The 22,353-nt window shown below is 39.3% G+C and overlaps 2 protein-coding genes across 2 annotated transcripts in view; one reads left to right on the top strand and one right to left on the bottom strand.

Annotated features, from left to right (window-relative positions):
* Nucleotides 1-8,931, bottom strand: part of ttc36 (tetratricopeptide repeat domain 36) — a 68,445-nt gene extending 59,514 nt beyond the window's left edge. Inside the window, exon 1 of the mRNA XM_046073267.1 lies at nucleotides 8,910-8,931. The gene's annotated coding sequence lies outside the window, so the exon portion shown is untranslated. The remainder of the gene's footprint in view (nucleotides 1-8,909) is intronic.
* Nucleotides 8,932-18,435: 9,504 nt separating this feature from the next.
* nectin1b (nectin cell adhesion molecule 1b) overlaps nucleotides 18,436-22,353 on the top strand; it is a 77,740-nt gene continuing 73,822 nt past the window's right edge. Inside the window, exon 1 of the mRNA XM_046073266.1 lies at nucleotides 18,436-19,286. Within this exon, the coding sequence (XP_045929222.1) occupies nucleotides 19,235-19,286 (52 nt within the window). The 5' untranslated portion in view covers nucleotides 18,436-19,234. The remainder of the gene's footprint in view (nucleotides 19,287-22,353) is intronic.

The raw sequence follows: 22,353 nt of genomic DNA on the forward strand, positions 1-22,353 counted from the left end.
TTGCCAAGCGGCTAGCGGGTCAGGCACGCCCTCAAACCAAGCTAGTCTGAGCGGAGGCCCTTTGGCTCGACTCGCCTTTGTTTGGTTTTCCATCGTAGAAATGTTGTACCTGCTTCCAGGTACTTTTTTTCGTATCACCTCACCTCCATCGAGGTTCCAAGCAAGCTGAGGGATACTAAAATGTAATGTGAAAACACGACAGACTGCTGATTGGTAAGAGAGAATATTCACTATTCACTGCATCATCATTGCGTGCGCCAGACAGAGGCCAGCAACAGAAAGTTTTATATTTTAAAGTTTTCGTATGGAATTTCATCACTAAATCCACTTCTGAGAAGTTTTGAGGTGAGAAATCAGCTGTGTAGATTTCGAATATTGACAGTTTTACGAGAAGTGATGGCGGAACAAAAATGTGATGAATATTTCTGGAGTTGAGGAGCTCCGCAAGTGGCTGCGGGGGAAGCCTGAGACAACCCGCGGGAGGAGCATGTGAGGCCAGCCAGCAGAGGAAAACACAGCTGGAAGGTTTTCATACCGCTGTATTCTCCGGACCGTAGACTGTATATATTTTAAGAGCTGTGTGGATCGCTGGTGTGTGTGTCGCATTGAACATTACGTCGCGGCAGTTGTGTGTGGCGTTGCTATGACGACAAGCAACATACTATCTCTGGGTACTATCTGCAATGGAAAACAGAGCAGAGCTGTGTAGAGTCGAGTCTATCGATTTGCGCTATGGTAGCATTTTTTGGCAAGGTAGCATAGATCGTCAGAACACCGGCAACAGTTCAGCGTTTAGTCCTAATTGTAAGATGTGGAACAATGATGTTGTGTGGTTGTGGACTTGTGAGTAACTTATACTATCTGCTATGTTGCGTTCGCAGTCTGAAGCGGCTTTGATTTGGATCACACTACCTTGTTTATTACGACCCGCCCTTCTCTGCTTCTGATTGGCTAGTAGTCCTTACCTGGGAACTGTGCATGTGCAACTACCAACAAAGATTTTGTACAAGTAAGATGCATCACTCTGTAGCTCAAGAGCGAAGCGTACAACACATAGGGTGAAAAGAGGAGCTGCAGCAATGTGCAGTATGAGAAAAATATGATGTTTTTTGAAAATTAAACCATGTAAACCTGTTCTGGTACAACCCCTAATTAAGATTTTGAACCTGAAAATTAGCATAATAACACCTCTTTAAGCACTGCAGTTTGTGTTTGTATGCATGCACTACTGGATTAGCACAGCTTGTGGGATGTAATGCATTCATTTTGAATACAAATATAGCACAGCCATACACATGCACTTCTCAACCTGTCTGGCTTGAACCCTTGGTGACAGCCAGCTCCTTGGTGCTTTTGATTGAAATTATTTCCTTTGGTTTATTTAACAAAAAGGGACTTTAATCATAATAAAGTGAGACACACAATTAGAGATGTGTATTATAAATGTCTAACCTTTGATGCTGTCAGGTTTATGCAGTATTGTGAGCTGTTGTTAAGCTGATATCAGTACCAGACATTAGAGCCGTGACCCTGTTTGTAACATTACATTAATAGTGTCCCAATAACGAAATTTGTTTAAAAATGTGCCATCTACAATTTTAAATCCCACTCTTGCGGAAAGTTTTTACTGGCCAACTGCTGGAATCACCATAAAACAAGGAGGTTTAAATCTTGATATTTGAAGTGGTATTATGTTACTGATTGACCCTCTGTTTATGCTTTTCATTCTTACATCAATAGGAGTCTCATTCCCTGATTGCAGCCACATACGATTTATTTGCATTTTGTTTACAGCAGGCATTGATGCTATGACTCCAGTGATCATGACATTGCCACTTAGCAAATTGCCATAGGAAACTATCCCAGAAATAGGTTCAAGCCTCTGTGACAGCAAGCATGCAAGCTACTGAAGTGCCCTTCAGCAAGACAATGCAACACCTCCAGGAATACTGTTCTGTAGCTGGAACAACACTCTGACCTCTGTGGAAAGGCAATTTCCATAAAGACAACTACCTCTTTGATTACATGAATAAAATACAAAATATACAGAGGTGTTTGTGACAGAGTTCAATACATGGAAAACATCTTTCTCAGATAAGAAAAGGTTTCAGAGAAAATGTAGAAATTGCACTTGAATGATGCAATGATAAGTCTAAGTGCTAATCAATGTCAGCCATAATTACTGAATGTTGCATTGTCTTTTGCTTAGTGGCTTGATAAAGTGTTTTCCAAATCCCCCCCCACACCCATCACATTTTATTTTGTCTGTTGCATGGGAGGATATAAAAAACTGGGCTGTTCCCAACCAGAGGGAGAGGACCGTCTCCTGGGAGAGTTTGCGACAGACGCGATTATCATCCATCTGTTCAATTAACTGTCAGCTGTCTCAGAAAGGAATAAAAAGGGTGCAAAAATAAAGTACATTGATAAAGTCAGAAGGCAAATTGAAATAGTGGCCTCATGCATTTGAAAGCGTGAAATATGGAAATGGTCACATAAAATGCAAACTGTAAAAAAACAGAAGGATTTAGCTAATTTCCGACAAGAGCCCCACAAAATATGCATAATATCGATATCTTGCCTCTCTGACAAGTGATAAGGATAATGAGCTTTTTTTTTTCCCCTGCTGGATTCAAGGAAATCACATTCTCTATGTTACAGATGTAAGTCTCATTATCTGACCTGAGTTTCTTCACTTCAATTCCCACAGTCTTTGCTCACTAAGCGCATCAGGCTGATTAAAGAACTTTTCTAGGAGACCAAGCCTGTTGTATGTGTGGGTCCCGTGTTATCACACCACAAGCACAGCCCTCTGTTGGCGGCCAAACAGATAGTGTAGCCTACCCATCCCAAACCTGGCTTTCCTCAGACAGCAGCTCATCACCATCCTCGATTCCTCAGGTTCCTTCTCCTTCAAACAGCATCTCACGCACACACACACACACACACACACACACACACACACACACACACACACACACACACACACACAAACACACACAAACACACACACAATGTACCCATCAAAGCATCCATGTAGTGAACTGAACAGCACATTTGCAAAGATATAGCAAACAGAATTACACACCTTTCAGAAGGTTTGGTTTGCTCATATTTCCATTCGCAAATTTAAATATATCAGAGGAGTTCTTATAAAGAACATAAACATGTGGTATTGTGAAACAATAAATGGAACATCCTTATTGAAAGACAAGCAATTAATTGTCAGTGATTTCATTCATCAAGCAAAACTGCAAAACATTCACTAGTTCAAGCTTCTCAAATATGAGGATTTGCTGCTTTAATAAGCTTTAAATATAATTTAGTCAGACATGTCTTTATAGACATTTCAAGAGAATGAATGAAAGTAATTATCAGTTACATTTTATAATTAAACAACTGAAATATATATATATTTTTTTTACATTGGACTATATACTAAGCTGTATATGCTGTGAGTCAATATATTACTGTGATGGAAAGGCAGTCACCCCACCCAGATTTGAACCCGGGTCTACAGGGTACCAGACACGCACCGCAACCGCAACGCCAAAGAGCCAGGCTTGTTGGTATGGCAGTCACAGCACATACTCAACCGTAGTGACCAAGTTACCTTGGAAAAGTTTTACCTCAATTTTGAGGGTGTCAGTACTCAATACAATATTGATATACTCCCAACACACTTCTTAGAAGTGACTGTGATGTTTATACTTTCTTTAAACAGGAAAAAATAAATAATAAATTGCCAGGCAGACAGGTTTATATGAATCTTAAATGTTACCTTTGTATTCATGTTTGGTATACTCTTAAAACAGGTGCATTTCAGTTCCTGTTAAGTTATGCACATAAATAATACAATTAAAATGTTGTTAACAAATAGTATTAAACACCAAACAATATTATGTAGTATTTATCTTAAAAAATCACAGCTTCAAAATCCTTTGGATGGCGTCTCTGTCATTGTCAGTCCGGGCCAAAATGTAACTGGAATCCTGGCCATGAAATCTAGCACTACAATGGCGTAATGCTTTACAACACCATGTCACACACCAACGTCACTTTTCCACAAGCAAGCTATCAGAAGAATCACAGAGTACTGTATAGAATGTACAATGTAAGTTCTTTAGAAGGAGCTAGCTCAGTATGGATATCATTGCAGAGGCTGCAAAGCGAACAAAGAAGACGTCGGGGGAAACGTGCAAGAGAAAAATAAGGAACATTTTTATTTGAATATAATTCTTATAAAAACACATTGACTCTAATAAAACCAGGTAGGTTGTTGTTTTTAACACCTTTTAAGTAAAATAACAATCTTTTTATATGAAATGGTCACATTTAAATTACCGCTAAATAAGATGCAGTGTTTCCCCTAGGATTTTTTTCAGGGGGTGTTTGTCGCCCCCCCGAAACTACCAGTGTTGCGGAGCGGCCATGTTACGGATAGATGGTGTCGTCATCGAAGCGACACACTCGTTTTTGCCTGTTAATGTTCGTCACCATCTTCGTTCCTCCTCGACATTTTTATTGCTAAAGTTACCTCCAGAAGGAGCTACAGTTACGGGGAGATGAAACTATGGATAGGGCCCTATGAAATAGATCAAATTTTTTTGCCAGATTCCGTGTTTTCTGTTAAAATTTCGCTGAATTCTGTGTTTTACACTTTAAGCACCTTTTGTCATCAAAGTGTGTAATCATGTGGTGGTGAATCAAATTTCAACAATTCCATAATAAAATATTACAAATTGTATCATGAAAATACTATATATTCAAATGCATGTGCAATTATGTATGGGGACAGATCACAATAAATGTAGGCTACTACAACAGTAGGATGTTAAAACAATTATAATCCTATTTAATAGGGGGACAATTCAGAACAAATGCATTGTTGCAGTACATGTATTGTGAATTGTCCCATATCAAACACGTTATTGCGTGATAGCCTCCATATGCTGCTTGACACAGGATATAAGTGAGTCTGATGACGCTACTCTCACGTGGGCAGTGTCCCTCCTTGTTTACAAAGCCTGACTAAACGCATGTTTTGAATTTTTTTAACAGATAATCTGACTGACCACCACAGCCACGAAATCTACAACGAGCTGGACTGGCGTCCTGCATCTGCTGATGTGGTTTCACTTCAAGTTAGCGCTTGCTAGTGCGCCGTCCTCGATATGACAGCATGTATGTCTGTGTGGAGGAGCCGCTAGGCCTACTTTTGCGTCGGTTGCTGTCGAGTTTTGTTGGCTAGCTTGCCACCCAAGTTTCAAGCAACATTATGTAACTTTCTACCATAAAATAAATAAAACAGCTGGTGGAAAGAGGGTAGCATCACTGGGCTCAGCAGCCTCTGTGGACACAATGTTTGCCAATGACGGACGGAAGAGGATATTGACAGGAGGAAGCTAGGAAAACAGAGAAACCAAGCATGAGGGAGGCTCCCAGACATTGAAAAGAACTTCTCGAAGTAAAGGGCTGCAAGACAGATGCCGAGCTGGCATTCTTTCTGTTGGGCTAGTAAGTAATATTATCTGGCTTGCTATGTATTGTGTCACACTTGTTGATCAAAGTTGTTGATCATAATAATAATAATAATAATATAATAATAATCTTTATTTGTAGAGAACTTTTCAAAAACAAGTTACAAAGTGCTTTAACAAGTGTAAAGACAATAATACCCAAGAGACAATAATACAAAACAATACAAGATAAAAGCATGAAAACATTGAAAAGATTAAAATACACGTTTATAAGTATCATAAGTACTGTAATCCTAACAAAGCCATGTACAGCTGTCCTTATTTACGACAGCGGTGAATTACACTCTGAAATGGCACCAAATCTTTAAAAATGTTGCTTTAACATCGCACATGCTCTTTTACAGTGGTATCTGGTTGGAAAGGCCATGTGAGTGAGTGACTTGCGAAGGCAACACAGTACCTGGATGAAATTATGTTAGAGATCCTGTGTGTTTGTGATGGCTTCTTCCTACTTCCACAGGGACAGTAAAAATATTGTGAGGTCTGCTTATCACCAAAAAGAGCCTCAGACTGTCTGCGTCTGGTAGCCATGTGGGACTGGTTATTTGGCTGTGTTACTGTATGAGTTTATATGTATTTTACGAGTTACTTAGTTAAGGGAGCTTGCTTTGTGGTCATTTGCATGCAGCACTGCAAGGTAATTTACAGACAATACATTACATTTCAAGGCCATTAATTCGGCCACTTTCAAAGGCTGACAGTTGTCTGCACTGAAATGATGTTTTCAAAAGTGAAATTCACTTTTATTTGGTAAATCATGTCAGATGTATTCCCATACATATGATCTTATTTTAAAAGGATGACAGGATGCTTCTTTATTCCAAGGACAATATGTTCACCTTCTATCAGAAGACACAGTTATATAGCAAAAGAACTCGAGCAGAATATTTGACTGCCAGATCTCATCAGCCTCGGGACTGACGAATCTGTGTCCGATCATCACCAGCTTGTATGCTCCTCCTAGGAGGTTAGAAGCCTTAGGGGATGTGCAGGGAGCAGCAGGGGGACACATGCCTCTCTTCTCCTCTCCATACACGTCAGACACATGCAAGGAAAGAAATACCGTGTTGGATCAGTTACCACCACCACTCTCCCTGGTCCTACTCTAAATTTGTACTGCCCTTTAGTGGGCTCCTCTTGTGATCATAGAACTTGAGTTACAACGTGTAATCATATTCCATTTCATTTTATCATTTTCTACTGCAAAGATAAATATTTCGAGTAAATGTTGAAGTGCTTGCAGGGATAACTGAGTTTTGTCAACTGGCCCAGAGCTCTTATCACGTCCCAAAGTGGCCCTTGAACTAAGCTATTTGACTATCACAGATACAGGATGTTATAAGTCAAAATCCATTCCTTTCTGCTGTATTGTTCCGTAGATTTTAGTTAGATCAGCAAAATTCACATGCTGAGGAAAACAGGCCGTAATCAATTTCACCATCCTGAAGTCTTATCAGCTCTGGCAGATCCTTTTTTATTTATTTATTTCAGCTATCTCCGTATTCTCAAATGTTGCTACCTCTGCTGAAAAAAACAACACTTTTTCACAACAACTTTATAAGACAGGTTGTTACCAGGAGGTGAAAGCTGATAACCTCCTGGTATGCTCAGAGGATATTATTCAAACTCATGCAAGCAAAAAGGCATCAGAGATAGGCTGGTAGACTGTTTGGGGTTTTCAAACAGGAACATGACAACATGACAGGATCACGTTTTTCTGATTGAGGGTGTGGATTTATTAATCTGTGGCTGTTGACTGGGTTTTATTTTCTGTTATACGACTTATATTCCTGCGGCATGCTTGATCTCTTTGAATCAGATTGAACCTTATCAGAAGAAACAGACTGTGCAGAGCTATCTTAAGATACTGCAGCAGGCTGAGCTCTCTATCCATGTGTTGTTCGATAGGCACATTAGCCACATCATTATTGCAGGCCCAGTGACACTACCGCTTCTTTGAGGTAACCCCCTGTTGTCGGGATTGCTAAATACCTAATTGAAACCCAGATGTTTCTCTCACATAAGCATTAAAGAGGATTGATCTGGAGCTGATTTCGTGCCCCCACTGTGATAATACGAAAATAAACAAGATGCTCTGGAGCACCCCAGATACAACCCGCTTTCCATCTCTCCGTCAAACTGAATGTGTTTTTCCTGATCTTTTATGAAACAAAAAAAATGTTACACCTAAATGTGTCACATCTTTCAGATTCTCCGAAGCTTTACCACAGATGAGAAACAATTATCTTACATGACTCTTTTTCTGATGTTTCAGCCATATTAAAATGTGTGATGGACCTGGCTGCTGCCCACAGCTAGAATTTATTCAGACAGAGTAATTTTGTCTTGTGTGCACCTCCAGAATGGTCCCTGTGATGAGCCCTGTGTCACTGCCCACCCATTTGCTGATAGCCCACTGGTCACTCACCAACTCTCTCATTTTCTCTCTGCAGGCCTTTGAAGCCCAAGACTGAAATTAAAGATCTCCAGATATAATCCTTTCCTTGCAGCACTTGGGTCTTCTTTTTCCATCTTGCTCAGCAGTTTAACTTCACAGACTTTGCTACGCACAGTAACATGTACTTTTGCATAGCACTGTAAGTTGCATTTTATTGTATGTTACACATGGAGATGCATAATCGATGAAGATCATCTGCCCCATCAAATGGTTACATTTTACTTGAATTCTTCAGTTACCCATTGGGTTTACTTTCTCTCAAACAGCTAAATAGCCTTATGTTTCTTGAAGATAACACTTCAGATGATGTTATTGCAGTTATAGCCTTGCAAATTGTAATTTTGATCTACGTTAATTTTAGAGGTAAGTTTTCCGCTTAAAAGTTTGGGCCAACTGAGAAAAAAGTAATTTTTTGTTATTGCTAGAAGTTTTTCATATGCTGAGTTTGTGACCGCCAACTACAGATAATAATCCCACTCAGATGACAGAATAAAATATATCTCCTGCCTGCAGTGCATTTCCTGAAAGCTTAGTATAAGAGCTATTGATTGAATCTGGATGCACATCTGATGGCTTTTATAATTGTTAATATTGATGGCAGTGCAGAATATTACATTGAAATTTGCAAGAACACAAGCAGTGAAATTACATTCCGTCTGCTGCCATGCTGTTAAAAGCATTAAAGTGTATTTATGTAGTGCAGACATTGTCTGTCTTCCTTATTATGTTTATTAATCAGCAGACAATCTCCTCTAAAAAGTCAGATCATGCCTTTCTCTTATATTCTACACTGACTGATTAAAGGGACACACCAATCCTTTTCTACTTTATCTTATTGTTTTAAAATTAGATTTGTTTTGAAGATGTTATGCAGCTATAGGAGATGGAGCTAAAGGAGATACATGACTCACCTGTCCTTTTATGTGGACACCATGATGTTACTTCATAAAAACTGCATTGTTATCTTTATGATCCCATATCTGAAAACATACACAATGAATGAAAATATTTACAGTACAGACAAACAAACAAAATGGTGGTCTACATGGAATTTCAGAATCCCATTTGTTTCTAAAATGGCCTACACAAAACAAGTACCGTATGTGGTCCTTAAAGGGCTATTTCAGTATTCGTAAACCTGGGCCCTATTTTCACATATTTTTTTGGGTCGAAATGATTAGTAGGTACAAAAGATTTTAAATCCGTGCAGTAGATGGCTTGAGCCGCGCTGCAAACCCGGCTGCAGTGGCTGGTTGCTATGTATACTAACCCCAGGTATACAGTTAATTAGCACTGTGCCATCTGTTACATGACACCTAGTAGGTTTTGGAGCATGATGCTGGCTGACTTAGAAATTTATTTTCATACTCTGTTCCTATTTCGAAATGCCATCTTATTTAAGTGTTTTCTGCATCAGTACGAGACCAGGTGTGGCCTTTTGTGTCACTCATTCCTGATAAATGTATGCTAATAAACTGCTGGCAAATAAATGGCAAATAAATCATAAAATATAAATATATGTTAATAGGCTCTAACAGAAAGCATGTGTCTCTCTGCAAACACTTTTAATGATGTATTCCTTTGAAATAAAGAAATGAAATCACCCGCCTCAGGCAATAGTCTGGAATCGCCGGGGCACGATGCAGTCAGCATTTCAAAATGTCCAATCTAGGGATTTTGTACATTTACTCTGCATTAATTTACATAGTCCAAGAAAAACAACATTTCCTATAAATCCATTTCTTTTTCTGTCATCACCCAATTTTTGCTTGTATGTTTATCAAGTCTGCTTGCATGTATGTGTTTGATTACCTGCAGTCAAAAGCAGAGAAATGTCAATCTGTCATAAAAATAACAGTAAACAAAACGTCTTATTGCAATAATTGATATTTGTTGTTTACAAACAGCAGATTGGGGGTGCAGCGTTCTGGAAACATTCACTCAACAAGGGGTTGGGTTTAATGATTATATCGTAGGTGACACAGCGGATGACAATATAATTACATAAACAAGTAATTTGGTTAACCTAATGCTGAATCATCAAGCTTCCGAACTGAAGGATTGAGACTCTGATAGTAACATAGAGGCAGAGCAGCTGTGTCACCTTCGGGTGTCCTCTTCAGAGTGTGACAGAAGGAGATTTTTTTCCTCATTATTACTTTGTAAAATTGCTGATGTAGTCTATGTTGACAACACTGCAGAAGTTTTTTTTTTTACATTACTTTTTCGACCTTGTAGATAGAACTCTTTGCTCTCTAGATATTCAGTCTAGAGGTGTGGTTTGTGGGAGTATCTGATTTTAAATTGCCCTTACATATTCCTGTGGTGTTCTGACGCCAAGGTAAGAGAGTCTTTATATTCTACCAGGAGTCTCGAAGCACCACTGGGGTTGTTTTCTTGCATGGTAAATCCTTGTGTAGAGGACCAGGAAGGATGTCAATTATATTAGGCATTTTATCACACAGGACAGGCCTGGAACATTTCTGCAAATTTGTGTTGTGCTAAACCGCTGCTTTGAATGCTAGCACAAAAGCTGGATTCAATTCTTTCTTCATTCAGCAATCAATTCAGCAAAGTGGATATTCTTCAAAATTAAAAAAAAACTGAAAAGCCTTTGGCATGAAAAGGTTGTCATAACGCACCAGGAGATATCAGAATGAATTCTCGACCATTAGCAAATGAGGCAGTTTCTATTTACAATTTGAATTGATTGGATTGAAAGCGAATCAACCCAGGCTGGCACACATGGACATTTGTGACAGTAACCTGCCTTCAACAGCTTTAGGAGGAACAGTAATGCTAAACCGTGTCTATTTATAGCACTGATGTGTGAAATAAATGTGGCTTATTGCCATCAGGAAGGTACAGTGATTATGAAACCATGAGTGATTTAGTGACGGCTGATAGCACCCTCAGAATGATAATTTATTTTTCATGTCGGGGGAAAGAACTTCTGTATGAGAGCAGAAACGTCCACATTTTAACAAGGCAGCCAGTCAAAGGGCTGACAGCCTATCTTGGCTATAGGAGGTTGAAGTGGCTTGAAAATGAGCCTGCTGATAGATAGTTAAAACCATGTAACTTAGCAAGTGCTGCCATGCATGTGATCCATCTCATTATCCTTAGAGCAGAGATTTTATCCTGCTGCCACTGCAAAAGTGCCTCCGTGCTGAGATGTAGCTGTTGAATCCAAAGATAATGCACAACACTTTTGCACAGTTTCAACTAGAGCTGAGAGCCACAAAATCAAGTGTGAATGTATTCGTATAGCTTTGAATATGGGTAAATATAAATAACTGAGAACGTAAGGCGGTTAATTTGCACTTGAGAAATGGACCGGGCAGATTCTGGGGGGAAGAAAATCAGCATTTTTAAGTAATAAAATGGGTTTTACATACTAAAGAAAAAAAATCTAAATTCAAAAACTGAATTAGACACTAATCATTTTAATCTCCACTTTATTTTGTATATGTGAGAGTATGTAAAGACATATTGTCGTTGAGCCAATGAAAAATCTACTTTCTGTCAACTCAGCTTCCTGCCACAATAGCTCTCTCTTTGTTTACTAGCACATAAGCTAAGGCTAATGTTCACTCATTAGAGGCAGCTAGCTAGCAGACAGAGGTCAATTGTATCCCTCTAGAAATAACTATGTGCCAATACAGTATACTGTGTGTTGTTCACTCATGTTCCTGCTACCACGTTTACTCGTCTACTGTAGTCGGTGAGTAACAGGATGTGACTTTAGCTACATTATTAGAGATTGATTTCCTCTTTAAGTCGGAAACAGTGGCATTTTCCTAAACATTCCCCCGAAGCAAAGAATTATCTAACTCTCTCTCACACACACACACACACACACACACACACACACACACACACACACACACACACAAGCTACACCCATACAGCCACATGCACAAAAGTACATCATCTTTCCTTGTCTTGTAACTGAAACACGTCAGGATTCATAAATAAAACACTGAATGCCTGCTCAGTACTCACAATTTGAAACGCTGTCGGCTACAGTATGTCATCTGTATTTCTTTGGTTGGCCGTCATGTTTGTGTTTTAGCTTGGATTTAAAATAAATAAAAAAAACACACAACAGCCCTGAACTATAGAAGCATATTACATTTGGCTTGACAAAGAAAAATCACCAGGTTTTCTCGCAGTAACAAGGTATTTTGTTATGATTAGGAGATATTTTCCATTCGTTTCCATTCTTATAAAAAAGGATCTAGTATCATCAAGGTTTTTTCCCTCATTATTACACACCTATTTGGCTCCTTACATCCTTTTCCTAACCTATAAAACATATCAGTGCATAGCTCATCTCAGCTTTAACCACATAATGCAGTTCCATCTAATTATCAATATACCGATGATGAAATGCTACAAGTAATCACTTTTATTAAAGACCTAAATACAGTGAACTTGTCTTATATTAGATCACTGACTAGTTTGATAACTACAAGCTAATCTAGTGCATTTAGTAGTTTTGGCCTTCCTTAAAGGGATTTTATATAGAAGGACTAGTCTAGAATATCTGTATGTATTTTTACAATGTTGAATACAGTATATAATACTCAAATCAAATATAATACTCCAATACAAGTGAAAGTTGTTCAGTCAAATTTTTACTTGGAAAATGTAAATAAATGTAAGTATTCAGAAGTACATTTTCTTCCATTTCAATCCATTTTTGTATCATTGACAGTAATAGTACTGTGTTTATTTGACAAGATTAAAACATGTATTTATAAAATGTCTTTAATCAGTAATGTTTACTCAACTTTTTTGCTGGATAACTATGTATGTGTCAGCAGTGCATTCACACAGGACCCGGTCCCAAACCACTTGGCAGGCAAATCCATTACAATCCATAAAAAAGCATTTGATCAACCATAGCCTAAAAACCATAATTACTACATGCACAGACAACTTTATTTAAAATGTTTATCTGGAATTACTTTGCCTCTGCGTGCTTTCTCAGGTTGGATGGCACATTTTGTAGGCTTTGATGAAGTTTGAGGTAAGCAGAGCAAACATCCAAAACGATATGAATCTTGATTCATTTCAAAAATCTTAAACATGGACTTCAGATATAGCCATGGATGCTCTGGTGAGGAATTGTCATCTTTATTTGCCGAAGCCATGATTACCACCACATAGTTCAAATTAGGTAGGTAACAAGAATTAGGGCTGGGCAATAAAACAATAGTGCTAATTATCGCAATATGTTTTCCTGAATAACAAATGTTCAATATATCGTCAATAAATATTTGATTAAATTCATTAGATTACCGATAACGATTACCGCTTAATTTTTCTATCAAGAGGTTTATTTTGTTGAGGCAAAGGGACTGAAAAAAGAGTTACTAATCATATTTTTTGAAAAAAAGATTTTATCATAATTGTTTTGAATGTTCTACCTCAGATTTGTGAAGTGATCCACTGTTTGGCAGAAAGTGTTTGTCACGTTCTGATCATAAAGAGTAGTTTAACCACACAATTAACCATGTGACCCTTCAATTTTAATTCAGGGGCAAAAATCAGCCTTTAAACTTGAAAGAAATAATGATCTGACATTTATCGTGATAATTATCGATATTGAGTGATATGAAATGTTTTTATTGTGATAACATTAAAGTAATGTAGTGGATTCAAATATACAATTATTTCCAAAAGCATTAAGTTTTGTGTCTCAAATCAGACACCAAAATGATGCTCCTAACACAGAGGCTTGTTAAAGGTTAAATTTACTTCAATCCATTTCACTTTATTACAGCATTATTTATCCAGTATAGGACAGTCAGGTGGATTCTATTAAAAATGCAAGCAGCATCTGCATATGTATCCTATTGAAGTGCAGTAAGCAGAGGTCAGGTGTCAAATGCATGTATCTATATTTAAAATACCTTACCATTGTCCACTGTTAGATTTTTATCTTTGGCCACAGAGGTATTTTTCCTTCAATTTGTCCAACACTGAGGTACCAGGCTTGAAAGAAGCATGAATGACTTGTCATCTATTGTTTTCTGGGCTTTTCTTGATTTTGACCTACCTGGAGTTAAACTTCCTCTTTTCTTCTTTGGATAACATGTTTCTAATGTAAATACTCCTTATCTGTATATCTCCTTTCTAGTCTTTTTGACCACTCAAAGCGCTTTTACACAACATCTGCATTCACCATTCAGACACATTCATATACTGCAGCCTGGAGGAGCCGGGGATTGAACCGCCGACCTTCCAATTAACGGGCAACCCACTCTTCCTCCTAGCTAATGCCAGAGAACCGATTTCTGTTCCTTTGATTGACATTTGAAGAAGCATTCAGTAGTTCAAGTGTTTGCTTCTACAGCCAACTTGATGGAGAATGCAGGATTAAAGACATTACCAGTCTGTTCGGTGAAACAATTACTATGCTCTGTATTACGTCATTACTTTAAAATGGTCAATAATTTGTTTGCAAACAATAAATTGCACTTTATTGAATGTATTGAATCACTTAACAGCAGCCTGGCAGGGGTGCTAGCTGTTTCCAGATGTTAATATGCTGCATTCAGGATGAAGTCTGCTTTCTGCCTGAGGATCATATTTTGTAAGATTTTCATGTTAAGAGATCAACGTTAAATATAATTTAACATTGTACATCTGTCTTTGTTCAAAACAAATACAGAGGACAGGTTTCTATAGGCCATAGATTTCTCTATCACATGTTATTTAGGCCAGGAAAACTAACAGTTCTGGATCAAAAGAATTGTCTGCTCTCCAGGGAAGCAGACTTGGGTCAGGCCCAATGCAGATTTCATGCTATTCTGGACTGCTGAAAACCCGGTTTCTGTTTTGCTCTTCAGCACTTTGCCAAAGAGTTCTGCCATAATTTTTGTGCTCACAATTGCAAGTTTGTGACCATACATTAGGTCACCAATACAACAGATGTCGTGTTTTATAAATCAGTGTTTGCATCACTGGTCAAGGTGATGACAGAATTTGGGACAAAGGCAGACTAGACTCACACCCTGTGTCATATTTATTGATATATGACATATTGTAAGTGATTTAGGATGTTTGTCTACATGACTTTTGTTTAAGAAATGTTCCCATATTTAGTTATGTGTGGTTGTAATGAATTTGATTTTCTTATAATTTCCCCCTAAAACTGTGAACAAGAATCCTTAAAACAGCATTGAGATTTTCAAAATAAGAACACATTTAAAAATAATGAAATTAGGTCATATATCATCAAATTAGATCTTATTAGGACATGATAAATGTGATCATTTTTACATGTAATGCAATGTTCGACATGGAGTCTACTTCTGTATTCATTGTGGAAACTAAGAAAGTTGCTTATAGTTTATCACTGCCGCTATATTTAAAATAAAATAAAAATACATTAGTAATTTGTCATCAGCTACTCTCTGTCTGCAGTGAAATGCATCATCACAGTTGTCTGTCATAGAAAGTTTGTCTGAGTATGGTAGGTTTTTGCCAGGATGCCGAGATTCCAACCTAAACTGCCTCACACACTCACTGTGATTGCAACCACTGCTGACCAATGCACTAGAGCAGTTACTTGTTAAGTGCATTGCTAAATGGCACATTTAAGAAAGTTGTCTTTGAAGGAGAAGACCTAATGTGACCTTCCAGCTGTCCAAATTTGACTACTATCCATCTCTCAATAGCTCCAGGCTGCTGCCTCACTCCCCTTTCAAGGTTTATGAAGTAAAGCGATTATCTTCCAAATAGTAAAATGTAGTGTAAAATTTATGTTTTTAATTCATTCTGAATATGTAATTCATAGCTCTGGAAATACTGCTATCTTTCGTGATACCCAATAAACAGTCAATAGACAGTAATAGATTTCAGCTGCAAACTACGTAGTACATTCACTTGACATGATTCAATTGGCTAAAACCATTTCTTTGGGATAGGCGTACAGATTTTCAAGCAGCAGTGCTTTTGTTTTTCTTTGCAGCTTTGTATTTTACAAAACAAAATGATATTCTTTGAGTTTATCTGAAGGCTGCCAGTATGAATGCACTAGTCTGCTTTTATTACTGATGTAGGCATGTTTATTTACTGCACATCCTTCACTCAGATCATTTTCTAGTTTGAAGGATAGTGTATGTTGCAGGACAGTTTTCCACCTACTACAGTATGATTTATGTTTCTCTACTACTGGTACACTATTGGCCAGGTAATTTCTCTTACTATTCAGCAGATAACACTGGATTTTGACCACATGCAAACCTTCAAACTCAGAACAACACAGTCACAACAGACTATATATATATATATATATATACACTGAACAAAGTTATAAACGCAACACTCTTGTTTGTGCCCCCATTCATCATGAGCTGAAAAGATCTACACAAAAGGCCTATTTCTCTCAAATATTGTTCACAAATCTGTCAAAAAAAATCCAAATCCATCCACCTCACAGGTGTGGCATATCAAGATGCTGATCAGACAGCATGGGTATTGCACAGGTGTGTCTTAGGCTGGCCACAATAAAAGGCCACTCGAAAATTTGCAGTTTCACTGTATTGAGGGGGTCCGGGGGCATCTGGAAACCAGTCAGTATCTGGTGTGACCACCATTTTCCTCACGCAGTGCAACATATCTCCTTCGCATAGAGTCGATCAGGTTGTTGACTGTGGTCTGTGGAATGTTGTCCACTCTTCAATGGCTGTGCGAAGTTGCAGTCAGGTCGAGATCCCGATGAGGACGACGAGCATGCAGATGAGCTTCCCTGAGACGGTTCCTGACAGTTTGTGCAGAAATTCTTTGATGTGGAGGTCGTGGGCTGGTGTAATTACACGGGGTCTGCGGTTGTGAGGCCGGTTGGATGTACTGCCAAATTCTCTGAAACGTCTTTGGAGACGGCTTATAGTAGAGAAATGAACATTCAATTCACAGGCAACAGCTCTGGTGGACATTCCTGCAGTCAGCATGCCAATTGCACGCTCCCTCAAAACTTGCGACATCTGTGGCATTGTGCTGTGTGATGGAACTGCCCATTTCTGAGTGGCCTTTTATTGTGGCCAGCCTTAGGCACACCTGTGTAATACCCATGCTGTCTGATCAGCATTTTGATATGCCACACCTGTGAGGTGGATGGACTATCTCGGCAAAGGAAAAGTGCTCACTGACACAGATTTTGACAGATTTGTGAACAATATTTGAGAGAAATAGGCCTTTTGTGTACATAAAGAAAGTGTTGCCTTTTGTTCAGTGTATATATCTGTGTGTGTGTGTGTGTGTGTATATAGTCTATTGTAATTATCTGAAGACCTACTGTCCACAAGAGGGAAGTGTTATCACAGTCATCCTCCCATTCCATTAATTTGCTGGTAGCAGCCTTATAGGTCTGATCCTGTTTGGTTGCTTCTGGAGAAAAGGATGAACAGGCAGAGGAGTGAGGAGGAAGGAAGGAAGGAAAAGGAGGGCTGGGCACGGTTAGTCTGCTCACACAGATTGCTCATGAGGTAAAAAATGCACATGCACACACATGTGCAACATACTGTATATAGTTGAAGATGAAAGGAAAATGTTTTAATGACTTCCTCAAAGATCCTCCAGTGTCACTTACCCTATTTTTAATTTACAAAACATTACTTCACTCTTTAAAGGTGACTATATCTTAACCTTTACATCCCCACCCTGACTTATTTGTTAGACTTGTGGTTCACATGAGTTCTGGGATGCTGCAGGTGTCATTTAGGGGACTCTTGATGGTGCCCTGCAATTAAACAATACTATTCTTTCTCACTTAATCAACTAATTTGTAGTTAGTGATGTAATAATCAATTCATGATGCTGTTTCGTTTTTGGGTTTCAATGCCAGTGCCCCACCTGCCTTCAAGGTGGTTCTCAAAATGTGATATGCATGCTCTTTTGGTCATTGGATATGGAGGAGAAAATAGGTTAAATTGACAAAGTAAAAATGTAGGCAGCTTCCTCTACATATAAGGTCAACTTTTAACCTTTGTATAAGGCACCACAAGGTAATTTTTGGTTCTAATTGTGATTCTCGTTTCCCTTCAGTCTCCAGGGTTTCGGTAACTCTGTGGGTCATGTGAGATTTCATCATGTGAGTGGTGTTTCACATTAAATTGTTTCACTTCAACATGACCATACACGCTGTGTTACTGTTCTTTTCTCACATCCTTACTCAGTCTCGTCGGATCTAAATATATTCTCCTAAACTAGTTTTTACTTGTATCACCTTCTGCTCGGAAGGGGTGATTAAACACCCTCGACGTGCAAGAAAAGTTTGGCGATCACTTCATCGCAGACTACCAGGCTGCTGTTTCTTTTATCTTTTCCAGGCGATGCTTTGCATTTTGCAGGACAATCCAGGCTCCTCCCTTGCACAACGTCACCCGATCCCGATCTCTCCCAAAGCGTCAGCGATAGTCAGCAACACACTGTGGTGGCAGATCAGCGGGGCGGTACGCATAGCAGGATAAAGCTAAACTGTATTATCCAAAAAAGAACGAGCAAAGGGGGCCACATCCCACCATTTCCAGAGTTACAGCAACTTACCCAGCCTGGTGTGCTGATCTCTTCGGCTGGCCGTGGCTGCAAACAGGGAGAACCGGGAACTTGAGCAACTAAAACAGGCACGGTGCCAGCAAATGATCTGTTAGGTGCTGTGTCAGTTTTGTAGACGGAGGGGAAAAAAGCGATATTTCTCCGGAGGAACTCTCCCAAGTGTTGGAAACTTTCCAGCGCAGCATCGATCGAGGACATCCCGCCCACTTTACCTCTGATCCACAATCCTGGAAGGGGGAGAGAGAGTTCTGCACCCGCTGCGGTGGATGGAGCAACAAAGGCTAGATGGTTAAACTAGAAGAGCTGCTTTGACAAGAACGCAACTGTCCTTGATCTCCTCGTCTGTTGTTCCCTAAAAGACTCCATCATCACGGCAAATCTGCAGCCGCCTGGATCTCATTTTGGAGATCCTTCCAGGTTCTACTTAGTGCAAACTCTCCGCCAGCCAGGGAATCGCCGCAGACGTGAAATTGATGCTTTGGTACGGAAGAGCGCACCACAGATCCTTTAGTTTTGCCAAAGTGTCCTACTGCTCATTGAGGGAGATAGACTAGTTCGGGCCGAAGTGGGATTTGCAGAAGTTACATGCTTGGTCTTTGTCTTCTCGAGTGAGCACTATTCGTCCACACTCACGTTATCGCACGAGATTCCGGATAGTTGAGGAGCCATGGCGATGTGTGTGGGGATGTGGATACTCCTGTTAGCACTGCATGTCCAAGGTAAGCCCTCGGAAATAGACTTCAGCAGGGAATCATCTGAGACATGTCTGCCTTATTTTATCATCACCTCCCTGCTCCATAGTGTGTGTGCTGCGTGCTGTTTTGCAATAATACACACTTAATAAATGCATGAATGGTTGCGTCGATTTGAGTGTCTGGTGTGTGTTTTGCAACAAGATGTGCACCAGTGAGGGAGAGAAAATTGAAAAGTGTTCCATGTCTTAGAATCAAACCCTCACAAAAACGGCTGCAGAATACTTATTTGGCTGCAAAATAATGAACTTACCCGGGCAGCAGGCAGATGGCGATATGTGCGAACCCGTATAGGCCAGCAGTCTCCAAGTTTTCCAATATCTCATTGTAATGGCAACTCGGAGCCACAGAGAGCTCCTGGATGATCACTGAAGTCTGTGGTCTGTTATACCCCGCTTCTGCCAGTTAGTTGAATATTGTAAATAATTAGAATGTAAAGACACTGTCAAAATGTGAACGACATCCACAGGGAATTGCTGTTTTCACATTCAATCATGATGTTTTCTGAGGAAGAGTGACTCAGGATATGATGACACTTGTCTTTGGCTCCGGTCTTACTTTGAGAAATTGTTCTGAATACATAATAGATCTTAGGAGACAGAGATGGAGTGTGTGTGTTGTGGGCGGAGGATGATGTGTTGAGGGAAGCACTGGTGGTTGATAAATGGAGTGATAAGTTGACATTGATCATCCTGACATTAAAACATCCCAAAGTGGGCCTAATATTTTAAATGTGCTTAATAAGTATATTTGACACTTATTGGAAGGGGCATCATTATTCTGGTTATATCGACAACCTTCTAATTGGAAAACAAACAAGCCAGCAACAAAAAAACATCAATCTACGCCCTCTGTGTGTGTGTTTGTGCATGTGATCCATTATGCAAAAGGATTTAAGGCTTAGCTGAAAGTTTACTGGTTTGTTTACATCTTAGACAAGTAAATTCTGTCTGGCGCCCATATTTTAAGAAAGGAATGGACAAGGGTCAAGTGTGGTCAAGAAATGTAAGATCATGTTTTGAATGGCACTGACATCCTTGTTTTCTCTGACAGACTGCAGAATCGACATGTTTACTTAATGTGATGTTTTGGTGATCCTTTTCTGGTCTAGTCTGAAAATTCTCTTCTAGGCCAATATTTTGTCACATCTGGGATGTGTTTTTTCACCTCCCTCGAGCTCAGGAACAACCAATATGTTGACCTTGTTCGCAGTGAGGTTCCTTATGGCGTCATGTGTTTAAGACTGATTCAATACTTTGATCAAAAGCCCCAACTGATTTACATTGAGATGATCTCTTTGCTTGTGGAGAAGATCAGGATTAACTGGTTCCCTTGGGATTCACAGTGGAAATCTTTTGAAGCTGTTCAGTCAAGTGAATGAAAAATGTCTCAAAAATTACACTTAAAGCATTCTGGAAATGTCTCATTTGAGGAAAGCAGGAGATTAAAATAGATTTCTAAATCTAATTACACATTTTGAATGCATTTTGAATTTTTTTTCTTTGTTTCACTGCTGTAGTTTATTAAAACCAAAGTGACTGCATAATTCATGCTTTCAGACATCTTCATGAATGGGAGGGCTTGGAAATTTTTTTATTTCAGCAGATGTTTAGACCCATTTCTTTTGACATGCAAAAACAAGAATTTGGTCTTTTGCCCTGAGGTTAAAGGGCATTGCCATAAATGCCCACAGTCTTTGATGTTCTAATTGATATACAACATGTTCCAGACTCTTCCCTCATTACCAAAGCACAAACAAGTGGGGGAATGGCCTTAACAAATGCAAGTAGCAGCAAACCCTGTTGCAGTTACCCATTAGGGAAAGCCATTTGTGCTTGTCATTATAATAACCATTTGTAGAAAACACAGGAGTGCCAAATTCATAAACAGAAAATATTCCGAGCTGCTCGCCAAATAGATTATCAGAAAGGAACATTGAGAATAATGGATCTGTGAATAATAACAGCAGCTCTGTTCCTCCTTTCTTATATTAGCACTCAGTCTCTCCAGTATTCCAGACTGATATTTAATTGAGTGTGAATTGAATTAGCAACCAGGTGGTTGTTTATGGCTTGGCTCCATCCTTGGGTCCTGTTGCTGAACGAACCCATATAGATATCACTCTCAGAGGTGGGATAAAGAGATTTTCCAGCTCTAATTCCTCATCTTAGTTGGATTAAACATTTGGGAAATGAAAGCTGAATGGTGTACGAGCATCAACTTTGAATGTACTATTATTCAGGAAGGGAAATTGTTTAGCTGTGAATTATAATCTTTGTAATAACTTGGCAGCATGCACGCTGAAATCATTCTCCTGGAGACCCCTGTTGTTCAGTTCTGTCAGTCATTCCAAGCAGCCTCTCATATGAGTTTCTCTAGAATGTTTAGTAGTAGGCTTCTCGTATCTACTCATATGACAGTACACCTGCATTGGCTTGTGTATCACTTTAACTGTTTGATTCTCATGTGATGTCCCCCGAGAGATATGAACCACGGGTGATGTTTCCTGTTTTGCTTTGATAGACAGCTTTATTTTTTTGACTCTTTAGGGTTAATTGTGCAGCTAACTGCCTGATTTTTATGTACAAGCTTGTCACCTAAGCTTGACAGACCACAGTTCATTTTAATTCATGAGAAACCATCTCATGCTGTGCTGCTGCAGTGTGTATTTGTTTTTCAGACTCATTTGTTGCACATTGAAGTCTACCTTTAGTGTACAAAATTTCACATACTACATGCAGGGGGTTGGCCCTGCGATGGACTGGCGACCTGTCCAGGGTGTACCCCGCCTTTCACCCAATGTAAGCTGGGATTGGCTCCAGCCCCCCGCGACCCTGTACGCAGGATAAGCGGTTGACGATGGATGGATGGATGGACATGCAGGGGGTCTGGGGAAAATTGCAGGCATGTTCATAAATAGAGTTGAAAAAGCTGTTTGATGTTGAGCACTGAAAAAGCCTGGAAAATGTTTCTTTAGATGGAAGGAATACTGCTGCCCCTTTGGAGCATTGTAATTAGCATTTTGACTTGGCTA

This window comes from Micropterus dolomieu, linkage group LG17 (genome assembly GCF_021292245.1).
Source record: "Micropterus dolomieu isolate WLL.071019.BEF.003 ecotype Adirondacks linkage group LG17, ASM2129224v1, whole genome shotgun sequence".
Lineage (NCBI taxonomy): Eukaryota > Metazoa > Chordata > Actinopteri > Centrarchiformes > Centrarchidae > Micropterus > Micropterus dolomieu.